The sequence below is a fragment of the Bos mutus genome, chromosome 10 (genome assembly GCF_027580195.1).
Source record: "Bos mutus isolate GX-2022 chromosome 10, NWIPB_WYAK_1.1, whole genome shotgun sequence".
Taxonomy (NCBI): Eukaryota; Metazoa; Chordata; class Mammalia; order Artiodactyla; family Bovidae; genus Bos; species Bos mutus.
In genome coordinates this window covers 86,150,965-86,174,027 of record NC_091626.1, presented here as the reverse complement: position 1 = coordinate 86,174,027, position 23,063 = coordinate 86,150,965, and the positions used below count along the sequence as shown (strand labels likewise).

The 23,063-nt window shown below is 41.8% G+C and overlaps 1 protein-coding gene across 2 annotated transcripts in view; it reads right to left on the bottom strand.

Moving 5' to 3' along the window:
* The window catches only part of GALC (galactosylceramidase), a 57,613-nt gene extending 35,742 nt beyond the window's left edge, over nucleotides 1-21,871 (bottom strand). The window contains exons 1-6 of one of the 2 annotated variants that reach the window (XM_005896656.3): nucleotides 21,619-21,871; nucleotides 10,457-10,525; nucleotides 10,136-10,199; nucleotides 8,488-8,601; nucleotides 3,879-4,018; nucleotides 1,509-1,547 (exon numbers count right to left, since the gene is read on the bottom strand). In XM_005896656.3, coding sequence (XP_005896718.2) covers nucleotides 1,509-1,547; nucleotides 3,879-4,018; nucleotides 8,488-8,601; nucleotides 10,136-10,199; nucleotides 10,457-10,525; nucleotides 21,619-21,828 — 636 coding nt within the window. In that variant the 5' untranslated portion in view covers nucleotides 21,829-21,871. Of the gene's footprint in view, nucleotides 1-1,508; nucleotides 1,548-3,878; nucleotides 4,019-8,487; nucleotides 8,602-10,135; nucleotides 10,200-10,456; nucleotides 10,526-10,686; nucleotides 11,171-21,618 lie in introns of those variants that run through there. The other variant, XM_070378417.1, reaches the window with a different exon arrangement.
* Between the last annotated feature and the right edge of the window lie 1,192 nt (nucleotides 21,872-23,063).

The following is a 23,063-nucleotide window of genomic DNA, read 5'->3' as shown; positions in this document are numbered from 1 at the left end:
AGTTTGGGAAGATGAGAGTTCATCACAGCAATACGGTCTACCTGACTAAAGGGCTACACGGGATATGGGCACTAACTTGGCTTCTGCTCTGTCTTCCTGCTGCTCTCATCAGACCTGTACTCATCCTAGTCCCAGCTTGCCACTAACGACTCCTCACCCTCCACAGCCACCCACCCACCCTGCCGCACTCTCACCCCTTCGCTGGTAATGCCTGCCCCCTGCAGTTAACTTTGAGTTACCCGGCTCTGGCTGCATTCAATCCTCTCAATCTCTGCCTTCTCCTCCGCACAACCAGTGACTAAATCATGCCGTTAATCCAAAACACACCAGCCTATTGATGGCTCAGTGCCCCTGCTGGTCTAATCCATCTTTCTCCACTTGCTCTGCCCCCAAACCCCTTTACTTCCCCGTCTTCACGTCTTCCCAATGGCATCGTCTGCCTTAGCAACTTGTGGAGTTCCTATCCATCCCAGCTTGAAGATTCCAACTAGTCTTTAAATAGAATTCCCTAATCTCAGATACAGGCATCAACTCCTCTCTGCGCCCCCTGACAAGCACTATTCTGCTAAATAAATCATGACTGATATTTCAGTTGGTCATATGGGACTCTACAGTCCCCAAATGTGAACTCTTTTTGGGTAGAAAAAGCACGTTTTATCCTTGTATTCCAAGCACATATACGTTGTCTGACAAACTAGGTGTTGAGTAAATGCTTCCTGGCTGACTGACTGAATAAATAAATGAAATAAATTTAGTGGATATGACGTGCTTAAAAGAATAAGACACTCAATTTAAAGAAAAAAAAATGTAACCATGAAATTCTATTTCTTAGAGAAAAGACATAATAAAACAAGACAAACAGAACTATAAAGTAAACCAGAGAATATCTCCACTTGAAAAGTTAAACTGCCATCTGTTTTCCAGTGATGGGAAGGGCTATTACTCTCAGATTTTCCTTTCCTAAAAAATAGTAATAACAGTAGCTACCCCATAAAGGGGCAGTAAGAATTAGAGAGAGATAAATATTTAGGCAAAGTACCTCTAAAAGAAACACACTTTGCAAATATTAGTTGCTATCTATTTGCTAATCACAAATAGAAACATACAACACACTCCAATGTAATGGGAGAAAGAAAGAAAGAAACAAATAAGAATTTCTTGTTTCCAAAGAAAACAAGAATGAGATAATATACTACAAATTTGATACATGACAATGAAAGAAAAATTTAACATTTCTTGACATTCTAAAAATCTAAATGATATAGTTGTTCTATAACAATTATCATAATTATACAAATAATGAATTTTTAAATAGGAAAATTCACCACAACTCTATAGACAAAGGCAATTTGGGGATTAGAAGGAATTATATAATTTTATGTTACAACTGGCAAAACACATCACTGTGCTGTACAAAATGCAGTGTTCCTACTACTGATTTCCATGGAACTATAAAGGGATTTTTCACTAATAACTTAAAGATAAAAAGATTTTAAAGTTGTACAGACCTTGATATAATTAATGTCAAATGCCCTCTCATTCCATATCTGCAAAACAGAAAGTCAAAATGTCAGAATTGTAAGATTTTGTGCCAGAAAGTAAACGCTACCACTAAGATGCCTCTTCTCTCACCATCTTTCATATTATCTGGAAAGCCATTTTTCTTACTTAATAGAATCTCCTGCTATCAACTTTATAGATACTTATGCTGCTGCTAAGTCACTTCAGTCGTGTCCGACTCTGTGCGACCCCATAGACGGCAGCCCACCAGGCTCCTCCGTCCATGGGATTCTCCAGGCAAGAACACTGGAGTGGGTTGCCATTTCCTTCTCCAATGCATGAAAGTGAAAAGTGAAAGTGAAGTCGCTCAGTCGTGCCGACTCTTAGCGACCCCATGGACTGCAGCCTACCAGGCTCCTCCATCCATGAGATTTTCCAGGCAAGAGTACTGGAGTGGGGTGCCACTGCCTTCTCTGATAGATATTTATAAGACAACATAATTTTTAATTAAAATAGTATTTTTAAAAACCTTAACATATTTGGAGGGTATTTTTCAAAAAGTCACTTACTCCAGAGATTTCTAAAAATGGAATATTAAATCATTCAATAAAGATTGACAAGACAGTGTATGCCAGGAACTACAGCAGGCACTGGACACTTAGCACACATAGGACTGTGGCAGTAATTCTTACCAGTCCCTACAAGCACCCCTGGAAGCCAAGTATTAATAAGGACACTGCACAGGGGTCATGTCTTTAGCACACACAGAGAGTCACAGTGATGTGTGCCATCATGAAAGCAAACTCTTAATGAAGACAGATAAAAGGAACACGCACAAATCTCTCAGGCTTAGAATCAACAGCATGAGGTTTTGGGGTTGAAATAGAACTTCGCTAAGACTTTCATTTTGCACCTGAGAGATGGGCATAGCTTCCAAATACTCTTTTCACTCAAGTGATTCTGGTGGTGGTGGTTCAGTCGCTAAGTTGTGTCCGACTCTTGCAGCCCCATGGACTGTAGCCCACCAGGCTCCTCTGTCCATGGAATTCTCCAGGCAAGAATACTGGAGTGGGTTGCCATGCCCTTCTCCAAAGGATCTTCCTGACCCAGGTCTCCTGCACTGCAGGCAGATTCTTTACCAACTGGAAAGTGATCTTATGAAAGAAACTTCCTTACCATGGTGTGTGGTTATAGTCTAAAAGAGATGTGAATAACACATTTTCTGACAGAAACATTTTCTGTGACTTTACCATAATAGAATGTTGCAAGACTCACGCCTACATTTAGTTTCACTATGGGTTAAAAATACTTGGTATTTAAGAAAAGTTCTCAAACACAACAAACTAACTTTCAGTTATAATCTAGAGAAGCATAACAAAAACAGTATGTTCTTGCTTCTGGCCTCCTACAGCCCCTGGCTTGCCCTCATGCCCTGTATCGGGTCCTAGGACCCTGTAGTGCACCTGCTGCAGTGTCTGCCCCTCTCACTCAGCTCCTCAAGGGCTGATTAACCGTGCCCCTCCCCCAAGATATATTGGTCACAATGCCTGCAACACAGGAGCAGCTCTGTAATTGCTGGCTAACTGCACGAAAGCTTTTAAAATCAGTTTTGACAGCATATTTATTAGCCAAAGTGTATAGAGACCTACTGTGTGTGTATGAGGCTCTGTGGGGGCACAGTGCGGGTGAGGCATGCCTCCAGCCAGCCAACAGACCAGCTAGAACCACAAGATGTTAGGCCTCACATTTTTAAATCATTAAAAGGGGTTAAGCAACAGCTCAGGACAAGAGTAGGCATATTTCTAACAGCCTGCCTAATCAGACCCACCATTCGTATTTTTTACAGCCTGAAAGCTAAAAATGGATTTTACAATTTTAAGCGGTTACATTTTAAAGGGTTATATAATTACCTACATAATATGCTTAATATTGCCTTCTGATCCACAAAACTTAAAATATCTACTCTCTAGCACTTTTAGAAGTCTGCTACTCTCTACTTTAGGACCACAGAAGATTGAGGGAGCAAAATTAGATTAATCACTAAGCTATAAAAGTAAAAACACAATATTGTTGTAAGAATTATTAACAGAAAAACTAGGGAAAGCTTAGAAGAAGGAGAATGTGAGCTGGGGTGGTACCAAAACCAAAACAGAAACAGTGCAGGGAGGCATACACTACATACAGGTTTCAAAAGTGGGAAGAGGTGGATGGACAGAGAGGAAGAATCAGTGGTGACACAGAGATAATTTGTCAACAGACACCAACAGAACAAATTAGTCTCAGAACACAAAGATGTCAACAAAGTGCCAGAAATTACTTTAAAAAATTATAAATAAATGTTCAAAGCTTAATCATGTTCTGAAAAATATATTACTGACTCCGATATAATCAATGTCCAGGTCATGATAATGCTTGGACCCCACAATCCAGGTCACGATGTAGTACGCGGTCAGCTGAAGATTGACGTAAGGCCAATTGAAGCCCTTCCCCAGCCATCCAGGGAACGACCACGGCAGCCCTGCGGAGACGAACAGGCAGAGTTGGATCAGGTGTAACAGCGCAGGCACCACTAAAACCAAAGCAAAGCAAGCAGAAGGGCCACCAACACAGCCTAAGCACAAGCCAGCAAAGGTCTGACGACAGCAAGACCCATGCCATGCACAAATGCTCAAACTCCCTTCCAGTTTATGAGCATGGTAACTCCTTACTGATCCTGAGAGTCACGTTCCGTGATTCTAAAGGCTCTTTCAATAAAAAGAAATAAAAACAAACAGAAACCCTTTTCTCAATGATATTTACCAACAGAAACAAATGTAACATATAACTTAATATCCCCACCCCTGCTAAAAAGATATTCAATGTACAATTTTTGTTCTCTGAAGGCAAATCAAAGAGTTTTGAAAGGCTTATGCTTAACCTGGTGGCTCAGACAGTAAAGATATCTGCCTGCAATGCAGGAGACCCTGGTTTGATTCCTGGGTCAGAAAGATCCTCTGGAGAAAACAGCTATCCACTCCAGTATTCTTGCCTGGAGAATTCTATGGACAGAGGAGCCTGGCGGGCTACAGTCCATGGGGTCACAAAGAGTTGGACATGACTGAGCAACTAACACTATGCTTAACTACTTCTGTGAGGCAAGTACAATACAAATTCCTCACTCACTACTACATCTTCTTACAACTTGAAGCTATCTAAATACTAATTAATAAAGTAATCGAATTTTGCAAAACTACTTTTTCTATATGGCAATATAAGTGCCAGTGACTCAGTAGGGAAATAGCCCTTTGTTATATGATATTGAACAAATAATCCACACTCTTCTAATACCCCAGTTATTATTAAGTTTAAAAGAGAGAGAGAGAAAAGAAGCACTAATTATGATTCTAAATCCTAATTCGCTTACTAATATATTAAAATAAGATCAACATTAAGTTCCTTAACTGTTAATATGTTACGAATCTAGTTTACCACTGGAAAAAAATAAAATCAAAATGACAAAATGCTTATTTTTCTAAGCTCCAGAAGAATGCCTAAGTTGTATCTACACAAGAAATGTGACATTAAAATAATGAAATGCCAAATACATTCTGAAGGCCCACCATAATTAAGTCTTTGTTAGGACAGGGTTCAGCTTGCCAGATTTTCTGCATTTAAATGGGAACTGACCTTGAAAGCAGCCCAGGGGTTAAGTATGTGCGGAAGTCAATGATGCTTTTTACTGCTCAATTTCTGAAAACACTTACTAAAGTCCATTTAGAAAAAACACACTGACTCCTCATTTTTTTTTACTTAGAAAAACTTACGCTTGTCCTTTGATGGTTGAAAATGATTTTAAAAATAATGTGACGTTAACCCCTATAAGCTAAGACCACAGCAAGAAAAAGAAATGCAAAAAGACTGTCTGAGGAGGCCTTACAAATTAGCTGAGAAAAGAAAAGAAGCTAAAGGCAAAGGAGAAAAGGAAAGATATAATATATGAATACAGAGTTCCAAAGAATAGCAAGAAGAGATAAGAAAGCCTTCCTCAGTGATCAATGCAAAGAAATAGAGGAAAACAACAGAATGGAAAAGACTAGAGATCTCTTCAAGAAAATTAGAGATACCAAGGGAATATTTCATGCAAAGATGGATACAATAAAGGACAGAAATGGTATGGACCTAACAGAAGCAGAAGATATTAAGAAGACATGGCAAGAATACACAGAAGAACTGTACAAAAAAGATCTTCATGACCCAGATAACCACGATGGTGTGGTCACTCACCTAGAGCCAGACATCCCGGAATGCGAAGTCAAGCGGGCCTTACGAAGCATCACTATGAATAAAGCTAGTGGAGGTGACGGAGTTCCAGTTGAGCTATTTCAAATCCTAAAAGATGATGCTGTGAAAGTGCTGCATTCAATATGCCAGCGAATTTGGAAAACTCAGCAGTGGTCACAGGACCGGGAAAAGTCAGTTTTCATTCCAATCCCAAAGAAAGGCAATGTCAAAGAATGTTCAAACTACAGCACAATCACACTAATCTCACACGTTAGCAAAGTAATGCTCAAAGTTCTCCAAGCCAGGCTTCAACAGTACATGAACCGTGAACTTCCAGATGTTCAAGCTGGATTTAGAAAAGGCAGAGGAACCAGAGATCAAATTGCCAATATTCACCGGATCATCAAAAAAGCAAAAGAGCTCCAAAGAAACATCTACTTCTGCTTTATTGACTATACCAAAGCCTTTGACTGTGTGGATCACAACAAACTGTGGAAAATTCTTAAAGAGATAGAACACCAGACCACTTTATCTGACTCCTGAAAAATCTGTATGCAGGTCAAGAAGCAACAGTAAGAACCAGACGTAGAACAACAGACTGGTTCCAAATTGGGGAAGCAGTATGTCAAGGCTGTATATTGTCACCCTGCCTATTTAACTTATATGCAGAGTACGTCATGAGAAATGCTGGGCTGGATGAAGCACAAGCTGGAATCAAGATTGCCGGGAGAAATATCAATAACCTCAGATACTCAGATGACACCACCCTTATGGCAGAAAGTGAAGAGGAACTAAAGAGCCTCTTGATGAAATTGAAAGAGGAGAGTGAAAAAGTTGGCTTAAAGCTCAACATTCAGAAAATGAAGATGATGGCATCCGGTCCCATCACTTCATGGCAAAAAGATAGGGAAACGGTGGAAACGGTGGCTGACTTTATTTTTGGGGGCTCCAAAATCCCTGAAGATGGTGACTGCAGCCATGAAATTAAAAGACACTTGCTTCTTGGAAGAAAAGCTATGACCACCCTAGACAGCATATTAAAAAGCAGAGACATTACTTTGCTAACAAAGGTCGTCTAGTCACAGCTGAGGTTTTTCCAGTAGTCGTGTATGGATGTGAGAGTTGAACTATAAAGAAAGCTGAACACAGAAGAATTGATGCTTTTGAACTGTGGTATTAGAGAAGACTCTTGAGAGTCCCTTGGACTGCAAGGAGATCCAACCAGTCCATCCTAAAGGAAATCAGTCCTGAATATTCATCGGAAGGACTGATATTGAAGCTGAAACTCCAATACTTTGGCCACCTGATATGAAGAACTGACTCACTGGAAAAGACCCTGATGCTGGAAAAGATTGAAGGTACGAGGAGAAGGGGACGACAAAGGATGAGATGGTTGGATGGCATCACCGACTCAATGGACATAAGTTTGAGTAAACTCCAGGAGTTGGTGATGGGCAGGGAGGCCTGGCGTGCTGCAGTCCATGGGGTCACAAAGAGTTGGACACGACTGAGCAACTGAACTCCTATAAAATGGACCTCAATAAATCACACAATTTAGCCTGAATGTGTAAGCCTATTTGAAACAACCAAGGTCATTTCAAATGATAAAAGTATGCTTCTGTGTGTGTTTGAAATCTTTTATAGGACTGTACACTGCTACAGGAGAACAGTACAAGGAATATAGTCTCAGGTGAGAAATTATCCTGCTACTAGAATTTCAGTTCCACAAGGAAAGGATTGTTCTAGGCATCCCCGCCTCGAACAGTGCCCACCACATCCTTGAGGTCCAAAACAAACAACAACAAAAATCACTTCTGTATGCACCTCTTCTAGAAGTGGGATCCACTAATGTATGTAACACACAATTTTGCAAGTTAGTTGGGATATACTGCTGCTGACTATAAACTGGCACCTCCATCTACCTCTACAAGGATTAATCATGCGCACTGTACTGCCAATTTTCAATACCCCCTGAACGGAGAGCAGAAATGAAGCACTCAGTGATACATACTTTCAGGAGCCCATTTTGTGAGCCCAATTCTTGTATCTCCTCATCTCTAGAAAAGCGCTAAACTCCCTCATGGGGATGCCTGCCCCTCATGGCCAGCAGAAACCTTCCACAAAAATGTGAACCTGCTGGCATGTGCTCCCCTCACTAAAACCACATGCACGCTGGCCTCCCCTGCCTCTCTGGAGGCACTCTTTCCTCTTTCTCAAGTGCTGTCTCCCGGGCTGCAATCTCATTTTGCCCCAGAGAAAACTTAACTCATAACTCTCACATTGTACATTTTTTTAAGTTGACACAGTTGCATATACAATATACAATCTTATAAACACTGTCCTTTTACAAATTTTAATGAGACATTCTGTTGAGGAAATTAGTATAATACCACCCAAAAACAGAAAAACACAGAATAGACTTAGGTTCTAAATATGATTTTGACGGTTACTAATTTTCCAACCTTAAGTCAGTGGTATAACTCTCTAAGCCTCCACTGCTTCTACAAAATGAGAACATAACGCCTCCCTCCAGAGGCAGGATAAGTATCAGACACAATATACATGAGCAAAGGAAGACGCATGGCTGGCACATGCTTGGCTGCTGGTAGTGTACTGGCAGTGTTAACCACATGATTAGCACTTCAGCAGTAACAGGTATTCCACACACACAATTGAGAACTTTAAAAGGAAGCAGACTACAAAAGTATGGCAAACTTCACTTCTTACCTATGAGTGTAATATTAGGGTTCCGCTTCTTAGCCTCCTTCATCAACCACCATTCATACCCTCGGAAATAATTCTCATCCAGTGCGTAGTGCATGTGGGAGGGCTCCGTGCCATCTGAAAGGGAGAGAGCAAACAGAAAGGAGACTATTAATGGTGATTCATAGGCCACACTCTACACACACAAACAGATTACAGACAAGTAGCTTCCAGATCCAATCCTGACCTGGGGCACATAAGAATAATCTTATATAACTTAAAGGTAGATGATCAGAGCATATTATTGCACTTTTCCATTGCCCTCAGCATCACAAAGGTCTTAAATAATAAACCACAACTTTCTATCATAAGCTGTGAGTGTTATCAGCTCGCATAGCTGAAAATTTCTAGGACTAATATCCTGCTGGGAGTTGGTCTCTCGGGTTTTCAAATCCCCACGCCCAGCTCTAAGTTCAGCCCACCTCAACTTCTAGCTTCTCAATCCCAGACGTGAATCCTGAGCTGCTAAGTCCCAATTTCCAAACCCCGTGCCTTAAGCCTATAACATGCCTCCTTAAATCAAGACAACAGAACACTGAGAAAATAGGAATGAGCACACTTTGCCAGTGTAAGAAAAGTCTATAGTAATCTCTACAGGGTGTCTAGGTAGGTGAATAACATCCATCCTCATGTGTTCCCACGTTTCACATACATCTGACCTGGGAGAGGCGCCCCAGCCCTTTTCTTCTTAAATGTAAACATAAGAATTCACAAGAGCTACCTGCTTCTGTATCTCTATCTCTAATCTAGCTTCAGCAAATGAAGATGGCCAGTCATTATCTATCCTGCAAAAAGGGTTTCACAATAAAATGCATGCCTTCCTATAACAGCTAGGGATGGTTTTGTTATGGGGTTTTTTTTGTTTTGTTTTTAATTTGCATTTTTTCTTTCAGCATAAATACCAATACCACCATGCAGATATATCTATTTAACAAAAATTACTTACAAGTCACTAACAGGAACACAGGCATATAGACAATACTCTAATACTCATACTGTAATGGAGTCTAACCCATAAAAAAATAAGCTATATATAAGCATTGAGAGAATTTTCTTCTTCCTGAAAACCAGAGACCTAAAAAATTTTTAATTGACTACATGTATTACACAAAGCTAATCAAAATGATGACAATAAAGACTGCAAATTTACTGGTTAAATTATTTTATTTTTAAAGGACAAAAACACTGTATCTTTAAAATACCAATTATTTATATTTTGCCACATATTTTATTTAAAGCTAATAACACCTTTTTTTTTACATGCTTAATACATTAAAAACTTACTTTCTTAAAACTTCTTAGTAAAATTTCACTTTCTCCCTATTCTCTGTCTAGTGACTATTAGTTTATAAAAAACTGTGGATTTATTTACTACTGATTCTTCAACTAAATAAGCAATCTAAAGTCCACAGGCTGCTTTGTATGAAAAAATACATGTTTTGATATAATATTTTTTAAATAACTATAATGAAAAAGGAACAATAAAGAACAATCTAAACAATAATCAACATCAGAAATGTTGGCATTATTTATATTCTGAAACCACAGTCTACGAGTTTAGGTACAGGTTCAAATATTGGAGGCAAATATCCCAGTCCCCAAACCCTCCTACCTGTTGTCTGCCCATCACCACCTATTTCAACTTTTAGGATATGCAGTGAGGCACCAAAGTTTGGCTGGGGAAAGAAGTAACAATATTAACAGTATGAGTCACTGTATGAAGGAAAACACTTCAAGACGATTACTAATCACTGCCTTTGATTTTACAGATGAGAAAACCAAAGCAAAACTTCAAACAGATAGTAACTTATTCCAAAAGTAATTTACCAGATTTTTAAAAACTAGAATTGTGAAGATGCTAAAGACTATTGCTGAAATTCACCACAGTTTCTAAAATATCACAGACACAATTAAATCATTATTTGTTCACTACCTTAAAGAGATAATCCAGTATTTCAGAACGGTAGGGCTCTGGGTAATTTACTAGAAGTCGGGAGGTTGCCTAAAAAAAAAAAAAGTTTTCAAAAGCATGAATAAAACAAATCTAATCATGAGCACTTTTTCACAGTGTTTATGCAGGCCATCTAGCACGTCCACAGTTAGCCAGCTCTTAGGCAGCACCAAGCTGTGGGAAGTCGTTTCCCAGGTTCTTTGTTCGCCTACCTTTGTTTTGCTCATCGCTGGGTAAATAGGGCTGATGTTTGTCCAACAGCTAAAACACAGGTTCCCAGCAACAACCATGTTTCTCTTCTACTGAGATGAGGGTTGGTGACGGTTGGCTGGGAGGTTAAGGTTGCTAAGTCTATTGATGAATCTCATTATTACAGATTTATCTTGAGGACTTAGACTCAGAAAGTAGTTATTAGAAGAAATAAAACAATTTCTCTACCTCAAGACTGTCTGTCACCTACAATATCTGGGGGCCAAGAATGGGAAAGATGAATCTCAGGCAATTTTTCCCCTCAACATATTGTAGGAAAATATTGTTAGTTCAGTTCAGTTCAGTAGGCTCAGTCGTGTCCGACTTTTTGCGACCCCATGAACCAAAACACGCCAGGCCTCCCTGTCCATCACCAACTCCTGGAGTCCACCCAAACCCAAGTCCATTGAGTCAGTGATGCCATCCAACCATCTCATCCTCTGTCGTCCCCTTCTCCTGCCTTCAATCTTTCCCAGCATCAGGGTCTTTTCAAATGAGTCAGCTCTTCGCATCAGGTGGCCAAAGATCTGGAATTTCAGCTTCAGCATCAGTCCTTCCAATGAACACCCAGGGCTGATCTCCTTTAGGATGAACTGGTTGGATCTCCTTGCAGTCCAAGAGACTCTCAAGAGTCTTCTCCAACGCCACAGTTCAAAAGCATCAATTCTTCGGTGCTCAGCTTTCTTTATAGTCCAACTCTCACATCCATACATGACCACTGGAAAAACCATAGCCTTGACTAGACGGACCTTTGTTGACAATACTACAAGCAGCAATTCTTAAGGAACCTCTACTCTCCTCAGTCTTATAAGAGATTTATAGGTGCTATCTCTTGCTGTTAAGAATGACGACACAGTGGTCCCCAGGCCAGGCTATTCAGGAAACCTCATACAAGACTGGCATCAAGCACTGTTTACAACAGCTAGGACATGGAAGCAACCTAGATGTCCATCAACAGATGAATGGATAAAGAAGCTGTGGTACATATACACAGTGGAATATTACTCAGCCATAAAAGGAATGCATTTGAGTCCATTCTAATGTGATAGATGAACCTGGAGCATATTATAATACAGAGTGAAGTAAGTCAAAAAGAGAAAAATATATTAACGCATACATATGGAATCTAGCAAGATGGTACTGATGAACCTATTTGCAGGGCGGCAATGGAGATGTAGACATAGAGACTTGTGGACACACTGAGGGAAGGAGAGGGCGGGACACACTGAAAGAACAGCATGGAAACACGTGCATTATCATGTGCGAAACAGCCAGCGGGGATCTGCTGAGACTCAGAGAGCGCAGACCAGTGCTCTGTGACAAGGCAGAGGGTGGGGTGGGTGGGAAGTGAGAGGGAGGCTCAAAAGGGAGGGGACATATGTATACCTGTGGCTGATTCCTGTTGTATGGCAGAAACCAACACAACATTGTAAAGCAATTATCCTCCAATTAAAAATAAAAATTTCAAAAAGACTGGCATCAAAATGCATGGATAAAGAAAGATGGAAGAATAAAGAGATGAAAGAATTTCCCTCCCCCAAGAGCTTTCAGAATAAAGTTCAGATTGTTCAGTTTTATACCCAAATTCCTTATTTGGATTCTAACTCACATCCTCTATGTAGGTATAACAAACTAATATATCTTTCTTCTGTCTCCATTACTGCCTTGCAAATAGATTCATCAGTACCATCTTTCTAGAGCCCATAAATATATATTAATATATGATATTTGTCTCTTTTTTATTTACTTCACTCTGTATAATAGGCTCTAGGTTCATCCACCTCATTAGAACTGGCTCAAATGTATTCCTTTTTAAGGCTGAGCAATGTTCCATTATATTTATGTAGCACAGTTTCTTTATTCATTCATCTATCAAATGCACTCTACACCCTCATCTGGCCAAATCCAGTCCAAGCTTTCCGGTCACACTCCACCTCTTCAAGGAAGACTTCCCTCTGCTCTTCCTCAGCGTTGTGACATAGGTGCCTCTCCTGTGGACTGTGGCCTCCCTCAGCAACAGGTCCACAGCTCCACCATTAATCCCTCTATCCCCACACACTCATCACTGTTTCACCTCTAAGATCCTTAGGGACAACGACTCGGTCCCATTCAAGTTCATATCCCCATTTATTCTTATTCAACAAGCATTTATTTAATATCTCTTATGTTATCATTAGCTTCACCAGTACAGGCAATATAATATAGTCTGAGTCCATGGAGCTGGAATCCTGATTACATCATTTACAAGCAGTGTGACCAAGGGCAAATTATCATTTGCGAAGGGTCGGCTTACTCATTCAGCTGTCCCAACACTAAATTCAGATATAGGAAGGACTTAGCACAGTAGCTGGCACACAGTATGCTCTCAAGAGATAACAGGCATTGTATACACAAATTGCTTGTAAAAATACAGTCACTTCCTCAAAAAGCTTACAGACTAGTAGAGGCTGAAATATTAAAGTGAATGAGCGCTGTATACGCATGCTAACCTACTCCTGACCCAAGGGAAACAATGCTGCCTGCTCTGTATCATGCTAACAACATAGACTGCTGCTAGAACAGTGTGCTTTGCTGTTTGGAGGCTGTTTTTGCTCTCTATGCTCTTCTATCCTTAACAAAGAAAGGGCCAACTTTGAGCAATCATACCACGTCATTAGGATATCGCCAGCTGATAGTCACACCCAGTGCAGAAGCATCAGTTTTATCAACGGCAATAGTCAGCAGTATAGCCAAGTGCTGAAATGTACCATGAAGCAATAACAAATCACCAAATTATTGATACTAATCATGCTCCCTAAATAAGGCCTGTTATAACAGCCAAGGATGAAGCCTTGGCACAAAAATTGGAAAACAGTTATGTTCTCAATAAATGGCAGGCACTGAATGTATTTTTCACTTAAAATCCTTGGATAACTTCCTCCCCTCTAATGTATGAAACAGAATGATATTAACCAAAATTAATCACGTTGCAGATGCCATCCTTTGATCTTTGACATCTATCCTCACAATGTTCCAACCAGGCAGGTATCACTGTGTGCCCAGAAAAAAAATCTGAGATACAGAGAGGTTAAATAACCTGCCCAAGGCTGTACAGTGAGTGACAAGGAGCCCAGAGCAGATCCCTGGCAATCTGGTCTTAAGTCCATGTGCACCATACTGCTCTCCCTACCAAAGATGCAAACTAAATGAGAATATTCCAAACACTTACTGCTACAAACTGTGCTACATCCAGGGACTCCAGAAAGGAGTGATGTGCAAATATAGTACTGCAATCATTTTCATCCAATCAGTGTTTACTGAACTTCTGAGATGAGTAATACATTACACACAGAGACACTATCAGAGAAGTTTCCTGTTCTGAGTTATGAAACAAACCTCATTTTAAACAGTTAATAAACATAAAATAACAAAAGATTTCCACTTTGAGCAAGTTAAACAATGGATTTAACATCAAAGAAAAGGTGTTAGGACATGATGAATCCTCATTTTATGAAATACTGGCTATCCTAGGTTTAAACCACCAAAATAAAAAGGAGAATCATAGTAGTAAAGGATAAATACATTAGTACATTAGTCTGTTTATCTTGAAATATGTACCAGCACCTATGAGTAAGACTGCAACAGTTGGAAATAAAAGTGTAAAAATCAGCTCGCTTAGGGAAAAGATTTTTTGCCCAGAGCAGAAGGTCAGATCTGCGATCAGACTAAAAACTTAGTCATCCACTGTCTTTTCCTTTCTGGAGTGCAAGGGCCTAACTTAAGTTCTGATTGCCCAGGAATCCACTTTTCAAAAATAATTATGTTTTATGCTAATGTCTACTTAAAACTAGTCACCCAAATCTCATTGGTAACTTGAAACCTTAGAGTTTTGCTAAATGATGGAAATTCATTACACACATAATTTCCAAATAATATAAAACACTGAAACATTAATACTGAAGACAAGTTTATCTACTTTTGGTTTCTTATTACAGAGAAACAAAAGATATTTAGATCTATTAGTAAAAACGTCCTGTCACTAGAAATTAAGGTTTCTAAGAGTTAAGCAATCTAATTAATATATGTAATTAAAATACTAGAAATAATATGAGGAACAATTCAAGAAAAGTACGATGTATTTTGCCTAAGAAAAGGTATGGGGTAGGGAGATATATTTCTGTTAAGGGAAATCAAAGTAATTTTGTCCTAGAGTAGACAAAATGAATGGATATAGAAGCTAGGAGAGGGAATTTTACCTTGTGTAGTCAAGCTGGCCAAAAATTAAATTATAAGGATTTTTAAAAATAAGCTTTAATAAATAGTATACTTATTAAAAACTAAGAATTATTCTTAATCTGCTAAAAAGACAAATTTTTATTAGACTATTGGTCTGTTCTTGATAAGCTTGAGAAAGGTTCCTTACCTTTTAAGGAACCTACCTAGGAAATAAAGATTAAGATATTATCAAAATAATATTCTACGCTTCACATTATCTTTATCTTTACTTAAAAAAGAAACCCTGAGTCTTCTCTATTAGAAGAGCTAAGGTTGTGGGTGGGGGTGGATAAAGTGGGTTTAAACTATGTAACTTTATATATTTGCCTGTGAAATTCTTGTCATTTTGGTTAAATGGATACTTATTGTTTCACAGTGACCAATGACCCTATTTAATCAAGTGTTTTTAACACCTTTTGTATTTTTGACAAACTTCCCCAAATAAACTCTAAATGAAGTCTTTTTGACCTCATATTAACTTCTTGAGATTTCTCCAGATGGGCCCTGGACATCTCAAAGATGTGTTCTTTCTCCTTATAAAAAGACATGAAACTAATTAGGCTTATTTGGCATGTTAAACTGTATAGTAAGCATTGTCAAGTAAGATGTAACACTACACTTTCTTTAGATGATATTTGTATTGATACATTAACATACGTGTCCCAGAAATTACATGAAATTCCTAGACATCTGCTATATCCTGGTATAATACTATCACTTGTAATTTTAGTTATTATCTTAAAATGCTATAGGTTACAGAAATAACCAAATTTCCTTATCAACTGAATTACAATGAACTTTATCAGATTTTTAATATGCCCGTGTTTAAGCCTTTTTGTCATTTTCAGATAGTTATTGTTTTACTGTTTTGGCAAAAATGTTCTTCCAAAAGTGCTTCATCTTCAAGACTTTTGGAGAGAACTCTTTGCTTAAAGTACAGGGTTCTTTCAGATCATGTTGATGAACCGGGTAAGAATTTACAGAACTCTAAGGTAAAATCACTTCAGACGGTGACTGCAGCCATGAAATTAAAAGACACTTACTCCTTGGAAGGAAAGTTATGACTAACCTAGATAGCACATTGAAAAGCAGAGACGTTACTTTGCCAACAAAGGTCCGTCTAGTCAAGGCTATGGTTTTTCCAGTGGTCATGTATGGATGTAAGAGTTGGACTATGAAGAAAGCTGAGTGCCAAAGAATTGCTGCTTTTGAACTGTGGTGTTGGAGAAGACTCTTGAGAGTCCCTTGGACTGCAAGGAGATCCAACCAGTCCATTCTGAAGATCAGCCCTGGGATTTCTTTGGAAGGAATGATGCTAAAGCTGAAACTTCAGTACTTTGGCCACTTCATGTGAAGAGTTGACTCACTGGAAAAGACTGATGCTGGGATGGATTGGGGGCAGGAGGAGAAGGGGACAACAGAGGATGAGATGGCTGGATGGCATCACTGACTCGATGGACGTGAGTCTGAGCGAATTCCGGGAGTTGGTGATGGACAGGGAGGCCTGGCGTGCTGCGATTCAATGGGTCGCAAAGAGTCGGACACGACTGAGCGACTGAACTGAACTCTGCATATAAGTTAAATAAGTAGGGTGACAATATACAGCCTTGACATACTCCTTTCCCAATTTGGAACCAGTCTGTTATTCCACGTCCAGTTCTAATTATTGCTTCTTGAACAGCATACATATTTCTCAGGAGACAGGTAAGGTGATATGGTATTCCCATCTCTTGAAGAATTTTCCGCCATTTGTTGTGATCTACACAGTCAAAGGCTTTGGCATAATCAACAAAGCAGAAGTAAACATTTTTTCTGGAACTCTTGCTTTTTTGACGATCCAACGGATGCTGGCAATTTGATCTCTGGTTCCTCTGCCTTTTCTAAAACCAGCTTGAACATATGGAAGTTCATGGTTCACATACTGTTGAAGCCTGGCTTGGAGAATTTTGAGCATTACTCTGCTAGTGTGTGAAATGAGTGCAATTGTGCGGTAGTTTGAACGTTCTTTGGCACTGCTCTTCTTTGGGCATATAAAGAAATATGCCCAAAGCTTTCTATAAAGAAAGCTGAGTGCCAAAGAATTGATGCTTTTGAACTGTGGTGTTGGAGAAGACTCTTGAGAGTCCCTTGGACTGCAAGGAGATCCAACCAGTCCATCTTAAAGGGAATCAGTCCTGAATATTCATTGGAAGGACTGATGTTTAAGCTAAAACTCCAATACTTTGGCCACCTGATGCTAAGAACTGACTCACTGGAAAAGACCCTGATGCTAGGAGGGATTGGGGGCAGGAGGAGAAGGGGATGACAGAGGATGAGATGGTTGCATGGGATACTGACTGAATGGGCATGAGTTTGAGCAAGCTCTGGGAGTTGGTGATGCACAGGGAAGCCTGGCATGCTGCAGTCCATGGGGTCACAGACAGACACGACTGAGTGACTGAACTGAACTGACAGAGCCAATGTCAGTGAACTCTACACCATCATTTTGGCTGCAGTCTTCAGGCAAGAATACTGGAGTGGGTAGCCGCTCCCTTCTCCAGACGATCTTCCCAACCCAGGTATCGAACCCAGGTCTGCCATATTGCAGGTGGGTGCATTGCAACCCATTGCAGTGGGTTCCAGGCACAGCAATCCACTCCAGTATTCTTACCTGGAGAATCCCCATGGACAGCGGAGCTGGGTAGGTTACAGTCCAAGGGGTCACAAAGACTTGGACATGACTGAGAGACTAAGCACAGCACATGGAGCCAATAAAGCTCCCTGGAAAAATCAGCCTGGTAACTGGCTTACAGGGTTCCCAGAAGCCTTTCCAGGTAAGTAAGAAAGGTCACTTCTTGGCAGGTACAGGAATCTCAGAATATTGGTGGACCTCGAGAAGAAAGGAATTCACCCAAATCTATCAGGATTGCAGAAAAAGTCTGATGATAAGTTCACGGCTTGGCCTCCTAGCCTTGAAAGAGATTTTTAATAGCCCAATCTGTGATTCCTTGTGCAAATGTCCAACAGAGCACACTTAAAAGAACCTATATAGTCAATTATTATTTTGGCTGCACTTATATAATCAGGGTAAGTTTAATAAGACCATACTTATTTTGCAAGGAAGTTAGCCTTATTTTGGTTATCTCTAATAAAAGGTGGAAGTAAGGGATGATGATAGAGAGAAAATTGTATTTCAGTGAAGAACTAGAGTACACTCTGTAGATAATCAGACTATAGCCTGCCAGGCTCCTCTGTCCATGGGATTTTCCAGGCAAGAATACTGGAGTGGATTGCCATTTCCTTCTCCAGGGGATCTTCCCAACCCAGGGATCAAACCGCAGTCTCCTCTACTGCAGGCAGACTCTACCATCTGAGCCACCAGGGAAGCCCATTATCAGATTCTAGTGCTGTTAATTGTCTTTGAGGTTTGTTTTCTACCTGTAAACTGGACCAGATACTGAATTCTCATTTCCTCCAACATCTGAATACAGCTTGTCAAACTAATGTTTCTGACTTTTTCCCACCTTTCTGACTTTAAATTATTAAGAACTAAAATCTCCCTTTTCCTGAAGTTATGCAACCTAAAGTGTGATAACTTTATACAAACTCCAGAGAAATCACAACAGTTCATATCTGAACAACCTTCATGCCTGTTGCTTTGTGGACCACTCAGAAAGATCCCGAGATAGTCAAACTCAACTCAGGAAGATCTATGATTGCCACCGTCTGTCCCCACTCCATCTCAAGATGCTCTACATCTAGAAATCGCGACTGGCTGCCCTCAGGATTCAGAACAGGTTTACAATCTGCTCCGTTAGCCATTGTTTTCTCTTTGTTTTCATAGAAATGTCTATTACATAAACTGAATCAAGTATTTGCACCATATAGATCCAACCTTGTAAGCATACTTGCATCACTGTCGCCTGAAATGAGACACAACTCTTTAACGGAACTGACTGTGGTTGGGTGAGATATGGAGCAATCCACCAACCCAGGACAGACTCAAACCCACTCAGATGGCCCAAAATGTTAATCACAGTATTACCTAATCTTTGAAGATTCCTCGGGCCCCAAGATCACTGACCTGGTTTCAAGGTGTGACCTTTTAAGCTTAGGACAATGGCTACCAATTGGACTGCAAACTATTGACTGTAGTATAATTACAGGAGTGCTACTATAATCCTTTCTAAATTACAACAGGCCCTATCCCTTACTTTCAGTAAATCAGCTGTTCAGGAAGTTTAAGGTCCTCACCACTTACTCTGATACCTGGGCATTAAGGGTGGCTTGTAGTGCAATACCCAATGGTCAGGTTTTTCCTTTTTTGTAGTGCAAGTGCAGGACTCAAGCTTTGATTGCAAAGCATCCACTTCGGAGGTATCCACTTCCGAGATGGCTGTCTCAAACAAACATACTGCAGCCAAAGAAGCCAGAGCCAAGCTGAGGTTGGGGGGAGGGGGGAGTTCTTTGCAAGATCTTGGTCAGTTTCACCAGCGGACCATCATTAGGGCCACTTTTTCTTTCCCTGAACTTTAAATTCCCACACTTAAGGTTTCAGGTCACCAAAGAAAAGCCACAAAGCCCAAGGCCTCCACCCTTGACCCTAATGAAAGCAGAACCCCAGGCCCACACCCTCTCTTTCTCTACCTCCCATCACCAGGTGTGACCCAGGTATGCCATGTGCTCTCCAGGACCTATGAGTAATAAACTTTTGTTTTGTTCAAAGTTTTCCGATGGTTATCGCCGAGGGAATCTTGCAACCATAAGAACCACAGAGGCCAGTGCAACAACAACACTGGTTATCAATAGGGTGAGACCCGCCCAAAACAGCAACTCAAGCTAGTTCTGAATTGCATCCAAGGACACACATTCCATCTGACTCAATTCAACAAACAACCCATTCAGGAGTTCAGCCTTGCCATTTTCAAACAAAATCAGCTCTAGTTCTGTCCTGGGGAACAAAAAAGAAAATCCCTCTCATCCAAAGACCTGCCACCACAAACACCATGAACTCAAAGGCTATAAACATAAGGGGATAAAACAAAGGCAAGACAAAGGTTACAAAGAACAAGCTGACAGGACTAAGCAAATTGTTAGGAGCCAAGAACAATCATGCCACTGTAGCAAGCTCCCAGGCTTGGGAGCCACCTGTTAGCACAACTAGGGAACTAAAGAAATTATCAGCTGTGCCCACGCAGACTTTGCATTAAGCTGGTATGGCCCTCATGTCTCCCTTAGGAACTCCCCTGGTGGCTCAGCCGGTAAAGCGTCTGCCTGCAATGCAGTGAGACCTGGGTTCAATCCCTGGGTCAGGAAGATCCCCTGGAGAAGGAAATGGCAACCCACTCCAGTACTCTTGCCTGGAAAATCCCATGGATGGAGGAGACTGGTAGGCTCCCTTAGGTATTTTAGAATGCCTAGATAAGAGGAACTTATCCCAACTGACACAGCCTAGAAAAGGGTAAGGAGACAAGCCAATTAAGTGTAATTAGTATCCTGTGTGGGATCTTGAAACTGAAAAAGAGCATTGGGTAACTAAGGAAATATGAAAGGAAGTAAGGACTTTCATTAAGGTAACCAACATTGGTTGGGACAAATGTCCCATACTAACGTGGGATGCTAATAATAGAAGAAAGCTTGGTTACAGGGTATATGACAACTCTGTATGGTCTTGGCAATTTTTCTGTAAATCTAAAACTATTTCTAAAGTTAAAAATTCATTAAAAAAAAAAAAAGAAAACAAGCTTGCTCCAGAGGTCCTTGAATCAATAAAAAAGTTCTCTCAATACCTACGACGAGAATCAATTGGTGCCTTTGTTAAAATTTGTTAAAATGCAGGTTCTCAGGCCCCACGCCAGAACTCTAAAGTCAGAATGGGAGCTGGCGAGAAGGCCAGAGTCTGCGTTTACACAGACAGACCAGGTGATTTCTTGTGCACCTGAACGTTCCCTCTCTTCGCACACATAAACAGCCACCAACGAGGCCTCTTCCAGCGGGCAACTCACCCCCTTAGGCCTTTGCCATCCGGGGGCAAAACAGTCCGAGAGTATCAGCTGATACTGGCGTGGCCTGATATTAGAAAAAAAGACTTTAAAAAGCCCGTTTCTGGCTTCTCACCTTCCTAAAGAGGACCTGAGGCACCTGTCGTCCCTTTAAACAAAACCTACCGGATGCCTGCCCCCTTGGAAAGAGCCCAACCGCAAGCTGCAGTCCTTGTCCAGGACTTTCCGACCCCCGACCCCCCAAAATAACAAGCGCAGTCAAAACATCCCTCCGGGCCATCCTCTTCGGCGGACGGACGCTCCTCCGGCCCCCCGCCATCTCTGGAGCGACCCTCCCGGAGTGCCCTCTAAAGAGACCCTTCCCCTCAGTCCCCCGTGCTCAAGTTGAGGAAGGATTTGAGCCCCCCGCCCTGTCACTATCTAGACCTGTCACTTAGTCGGTGGACCTCCGGACCCTCATCTGTTTAACCTAACCGTCTCTATGGGGTCATCTTCAACCAACGAACGCGGGATCCAGCCGCGCGGCCGCGGCGTCGAAGCAGCCACGGACGGGCGCCCGCCTCAGGCGGCGAAGCGCGCGTCGAAAGGCTGGGACCGCGCCGCGGGGGCTTGTGGGACGGGGCGGGACCGGACGCCCCCCGCCCCGCTCCCGTTCCTCACCCCGCCGCCGCTGACGGCTCCGATGCCGTCGAACTCCCGGCCCAGCCCCTCGGAGTCGTCGAGCACGTACGCGCCGCTGGGTGCCAGCAGCGCGCACAGCAGCAGGGGCACCGCGGCTTGGCCCGCCAAACCCGCGGCGGCCGTCATGGCTTTCGCCCGGCGTTGCCAGGAGGCCTGAATTAGGCGCTCAGCCATTGTGTGACAGGTCATATGACTCGGGCGCCCAGGGAGGCGGGTCCGGTCGCCGCCATGATGGAGAAGGGCAGGAGGCCGCGGGTGCCGCCGCCGCCATGTTGAGTGTGGGCTGCGGGTCGCTGACGCAGCCGCCTTCGTGTTGTGGGGGTGGGGAGCGAGCCTTTTCCAGCGGGCTCTACGTCAGGGTTTGACTGCGGGTTTCTGCGTTTGTCACTTCGGTGCCCCGCCTCTGGCATCACCTACTGGAGCATTTTATCGAAGAAAAAGATGGCTATCCAAAGCCAAGGGAGTCGTGCAGTGAATGGCTTACCATGGACCTCCCCAAGCATCAACATTCAGAAAACTGAGATCATGGCATCCAGTCCCATCACTTCATGGCAAACAGATGGGCAAACAGGGGAAACAATGGAAACCGTGACAGACTTTTATTTTTGGGTGGGGTGGGGGGGAGGGCTCCAAAATCAATGCAGATGGTGACTGCAGCCATGAAATTAAAAGACATTTGCTCCTTGGAAGAAAATTATGACCAACTTAGACAGCATTTTGAAAAGCAGAGACGTTACTTTGTCAACAAAGGTCCCTCTAGTCAAGGCTCTGGTTTTTCCAATGGTTGTGTATGGATGTGAGAGTTGGACTATAAATAAAGCTGAACCCCAAAGAATTGATACTTTTGAACTGTGGTGTTGGAGAAGACTCTTGCGAGTCCCTTGGACTGCAAGGAGATCCAACCAGTGAATCCTAAAGGAAATTAGTCCTGAATATTCATTGGAAGGACTGATGCTGAAGCTGAAGCTCCAATACTTCAGCCAACTGATGGGAAAAACTGACTTATTGGAAAAGACCCTGATGCTGGGAAAAATTGAAGGCAGGAGGAGAAGGGGGCAACAGAAGATGAGATGGTTCGATGGTATCACCTACTCAATGGACATGGGTTTGAGTGGATTCCCGGAGCTGGTGATGGACAGGGAGGCCTGGCGTGCTACAGTCCATGGGGTCACAAAGAGTGTGACACACCTGAGTGCCTGAACTGAACTGAAGCCTCTCAGGGCATTTGTACCATGTGCCAGTTGGTGGCTGAACTAGAAAGAGGACCTGGCTCGCAGCCTCTGTCTTAGACCCCATTTAGCTGTCACCTCCAGTGGATCACTTAGCTTCCTGAGCCTGAGTTTCCGCGTTATGTAAGAGGAAACAAGAAGACCAGCCGCAGGGGGGGACATTTAATTAAATGGCATACAAACAAGGAAACAGAC